Source organism: Octopus bimaculoides, chromosome 3, assembly GCF_001194135.2.
Source record: "Octopus bimaculoides isolate UCB-OBI-ISO-001 chromosome 3, ASM119413v2, whole genome shotgun sequence".
In the NCBI taxonomy this organism is placed as follows: domain Eukaryota; kingdom Metazoa; phylum Mollusca; class Cephalopoda; order Octopoda; family Octopodidae; genus Octopus; species Octopus bimaculoides.
In genome coordinates this window covers 7,624,808-7,628,699 of record NC_068983.1, presented here as the reverse complement: position 1 = coordinate 7,628,699, position 3,892 = coordinate 7,624,808, and the positions used below count along the sequence as shown (strand labels likewise).

General features: G+C 36.1%; 1 protein-coding gene across 1 annotated transcript in view; it reads left to right on the top strand.

The window, feature by feature from the left end:
- The window catches only part of LOC106882029 (leukotriene A-4 hydrolase), an 85,399-nt gene that overhangs the window by 71,723 nt on the left and 9,784 nt on the right, over positions 1-3,892 (top strand). The window contains exons 10-11 of the mRNA XM_052966701.1: positions 729-878; positions 3,214-3,290. Coding sequence (XP_052822661.1) covers positions 729-878; positions 3,214-3,290 — 227 coding nt within the window. The remainder of the gene's footprint in view (positions 1-728; positions 879-3,213; positions 3,291-3,892) is intronic.

Genomic DNA, 3,892 nt, shown 5'->3' with positions numbered 1-3,892 from the left:
AATGATTTTGAAGTTTTGGCTTATTCATCATCATCAAACTGTGGTTTATCTTTAGTTCTTTCTAGCTTTAGATTTTGGCAGGTTGTTCCTTCAATGGGTAGAGTAATCTGAATGAGGTTTACGTTTGGTGTAGGTTTAGAAGGGAAGTGGCTTACTCTTTAACTTTCAAACCTGACTGAATCCTAAACAGTAACAAAATTCATCTATCAAACCTGAATGACTCTCCACCATATCTTTTTTTTCAAGCACATATCTCCTTGTGTTCTTTTCTATTTTCCTCCTTTCCTATGTAACCATTTCTCCTGTCTACCAACACCACATTTAATCTTCCTTCACATTATTCCATCTGCCAAAGGAACACCCTGCCAAAACCCATATAAAACCAGAATGAGTCAAAGTAAACCACATTATTACGATAGTGAGCAAGCCAAGTACTGAGTAATCCTTCAGTTAATTTTTTTTTAAAGATGACCCTCACTGAGAACATATAGTCTTTATGTAAGATTTCAAGAGCTGGATCTTTTTTTAGAAAAATATTAAATCTATTTTATATTGTAATCTAAATTAAATGTAATTTACCATTACTTTTATGGATTGGCAGAATCCTAAGCGCATTGGACAAAATACCGTTAGGCATTTAGTTATAGCTTTTGTGTTCAGTTTCTTCTGAGGATTGATAAAATAAAGTTTGCGAGCTAAAATTTGATTTCCTATTTCTATAATACATCCTAGATATGAATAAAAGTCTAAGACTATTCTCTTTCACTTCCACAGAGGTTTTTGAACCATTTTTAAAAGCTTACATTGAACATTTCAAGTATCATTCAATTAACTCTCACCAATGGAAAGAATTCCTCTTGTCTTACTTTACAGAAAAGGTAAATATATATTTATTTATATTCTACCATCTTAAAAAGAATTATGTTGACATTCTTGTTATTGGATATTGCTGTTGTTGACCAGTGATAATTTGAACCGAGATCCAGGTTACCACTGATCAAGTAGACTTATGATCAAAGATACCAGTTGTAACTGTCATTCTAACCTTTCTTTAGAATGGCTGCACTGACTTCAGTGCTTGGGTGCCAACAGGTAGTACACTTGTGGTTACATAACCAAGATTCGATCTTGATCCTCCAGTTTTCTTTCTTGTGTTAGAGTAAACATGGTTGCTCTGCTGACCGTGTACACCAAGGAAGGATAGAGATCAGTGATCCAATTTCTCTGGTTTAAAAGTGTGTTGGGCTGAAATTCATTGTAGGCTTTCAGTACAATATGTAGACAGTGGTCTACCTTTTAGAAGTGGGTATGAGTTGATCACAAAGTTCATAAAAAGTCAGACAAGCATGAAGAATGAAGAGGGAGTAGAATGTCCATTAATATTCCTCGCACTTACCATTGTGTTGTTGCCTTTATTGAACTCATAAAGCAAAATGTGCCAAATATGCTCCTTTAGTTTACTTCCATTATAGTTTTGAAAAAATAACTGTTAAAATTAAACTGCACTCTTCAAAACTTGCACTAAGAATAAGGACAAGGTAGAATTACTATCTGCTTTTATAAAAAGTTGATGCAGGTAGTTTATCCCGTCCCCTTCTGACTTTTAGTTCATGCAATTGAAAAAACTGCATTATATATATGGGATGACCCAATATATATATTTATATACACATGTCAGGTTTCCACACAATTTCTGTTTACCAAATACATTCACAAGGCATAAGTCAACCTGGAGCTATAGTAAAAGACACTTGCCCAAGATGCCACACGATGGGATTGAACCTGAAACAACATGATTGCAGAGTGATCTTCTTAATCACACACCCATGCTTGTAGTCTAGTTTTTCTTCAAAATATATCTTATCAGGAACAGCTGTTGTCAGATGAAAGTAGTGGACACTTTGGTACAAGAACACAAGTTCAATTATTGCTTTTGACATCAAGTTTTCTCATTAGAAATGAATATATTAATTAGCTTTTCTCAGTCTGCTAAGCTAATCACAGGTACACTTGTTATTACTTCACTGGTCATTAAATAAAGTTGGTTTCAATTATGATGATTTCAGTTGTTTGATCAACTGAACTTTTCATTGAATTATATCAACTTTCCATTGAATTATATTCCAAGTGGCTGAGTATTCCACTGACACCTGTACTCTTAATGTAATCCTCAAGTAGACTTGGTGAAAAACTGTCACAAGGCTGGAATTACATTTGACAGGCTTCTACCAAAGCTTAGAAAGAAGCCCTAGCTTCTCTCTAAACTTTGGGTTATAGGCTAATACAAGGTTGTGTTAGCCTATAACCCAAATCCATAGTAAAAGACAATATGGAAGGAATATGACTCAACATGGCGATGATGCATTGTATGGGGGGAACCTACTGAGATTGGCAAGGAATGAATTTTAGTCTCATCCGTTCTAATGTTAACTTGAATGACAAGCCAAGTGCAAATAAGTGTGTGTAAAAGGTAGCTGCTGCCATATGCAGGCAGCATTTATGTATTAATAGAGACAAAATGTAAATAAAGAAAACGAGTTTTACTTTGTCATATTTACCTGTTGTTCTGTTAACTCATTATGTTTAAACCTGACCAGATTAAAATCTTTTGCTAAACTAATAACTTTCCAAATTTGTACTATTTTGCCATGTTATCAACTTCCTTAACCAAGTTTGTGTCCAATAACAACTTTGCCACACAGCCATCGTCATCAGCCCACCATCTTCACTTCATTATAATCATCGCTCTACTATCTTCACCACTCCACCATAATCATCATTCTGCCATCTTCATCACTCCACCTTCTCCATTACTCTGTCATCTCTATCACTCCATCATCTCCATCACTCTGTCAACTCCATCACTCAGTTATTTCCATCATTCCACCTTAATCATCAGTCTACCATCTTCACTTTTCCACCATTATCACTACTCTGCTATATTCATCACTCTTCCATCATAATCACCACTCCATCACTCTTCCATCATCTCAAACTATTGATGTTGTTCCTGAACCTGTATGCCAGCCATGTATCTGTTGTGATTTAATTGATGGGTAAAAGGATTTGCCCAGCAAGTCTATGGTTCAAATCCAACCAGTGAATCTGTCGGTTTTTTTTTTGTGTTTTTTTTTCTTTTTTTCAATCATTGTTTATAATACCTTCTATCACGATGTCTTCATGATTCCTACATTTTCAATCTGTTTAATGAAGGGCAAAGGCAGTGCTTTAAGGAGAGTGAACTGGAATGACTGGTTCTTTGAGACTGGAATGCCAGCAGTACCTATATCGTAAGTATTTCTTACATTAACCTTCACGGTTTCTTCTCTGCAGAATTGGTCAGGCAATGGACAAAGTAATTTATGGTAGTTTACATCTCTTCATGTCCTGAGTTCAAATCCTACCCACGCTTTCTTTGTTTTTCATGTTTCTGAAATTATTGAAATAAGATTTAGAGTCAAAGCAATGTGTGTGTGTGTGCCCCAGCATGGCCAGAGTTAAGTGACTGAAGATAGTAACAGTAAAATGAAATAATCAGTTCCTGTTCAAATTTTAATGCCTTGTTTCCGAGACAGATCCAGATATTAACAAGTTAAGATTGTGTTATGTAGCCTAGAATTTTGGTGGTTGTTGTTGGTCAGCCCTTGATCAATGGCATTGCAACTGTGACCATCCTATTTCTTTCCTGGATGTAGGGTAATGACTAAACTATTTATTTATTTATGCACCCTTTTAAAGCCTAACCAGGCTCATGGGTCTAGTTCCCCGGTTTCTATGGCGTATATGTCCCCCCCCCCAGCTGGACGGGACGCCAGTCCACCGCAGCGTTACTCAAGAAACAGGAAGAAAGAGTGAGAGAAAGTTGGGGCAAAAGAGTACAACAGGGGTCGCC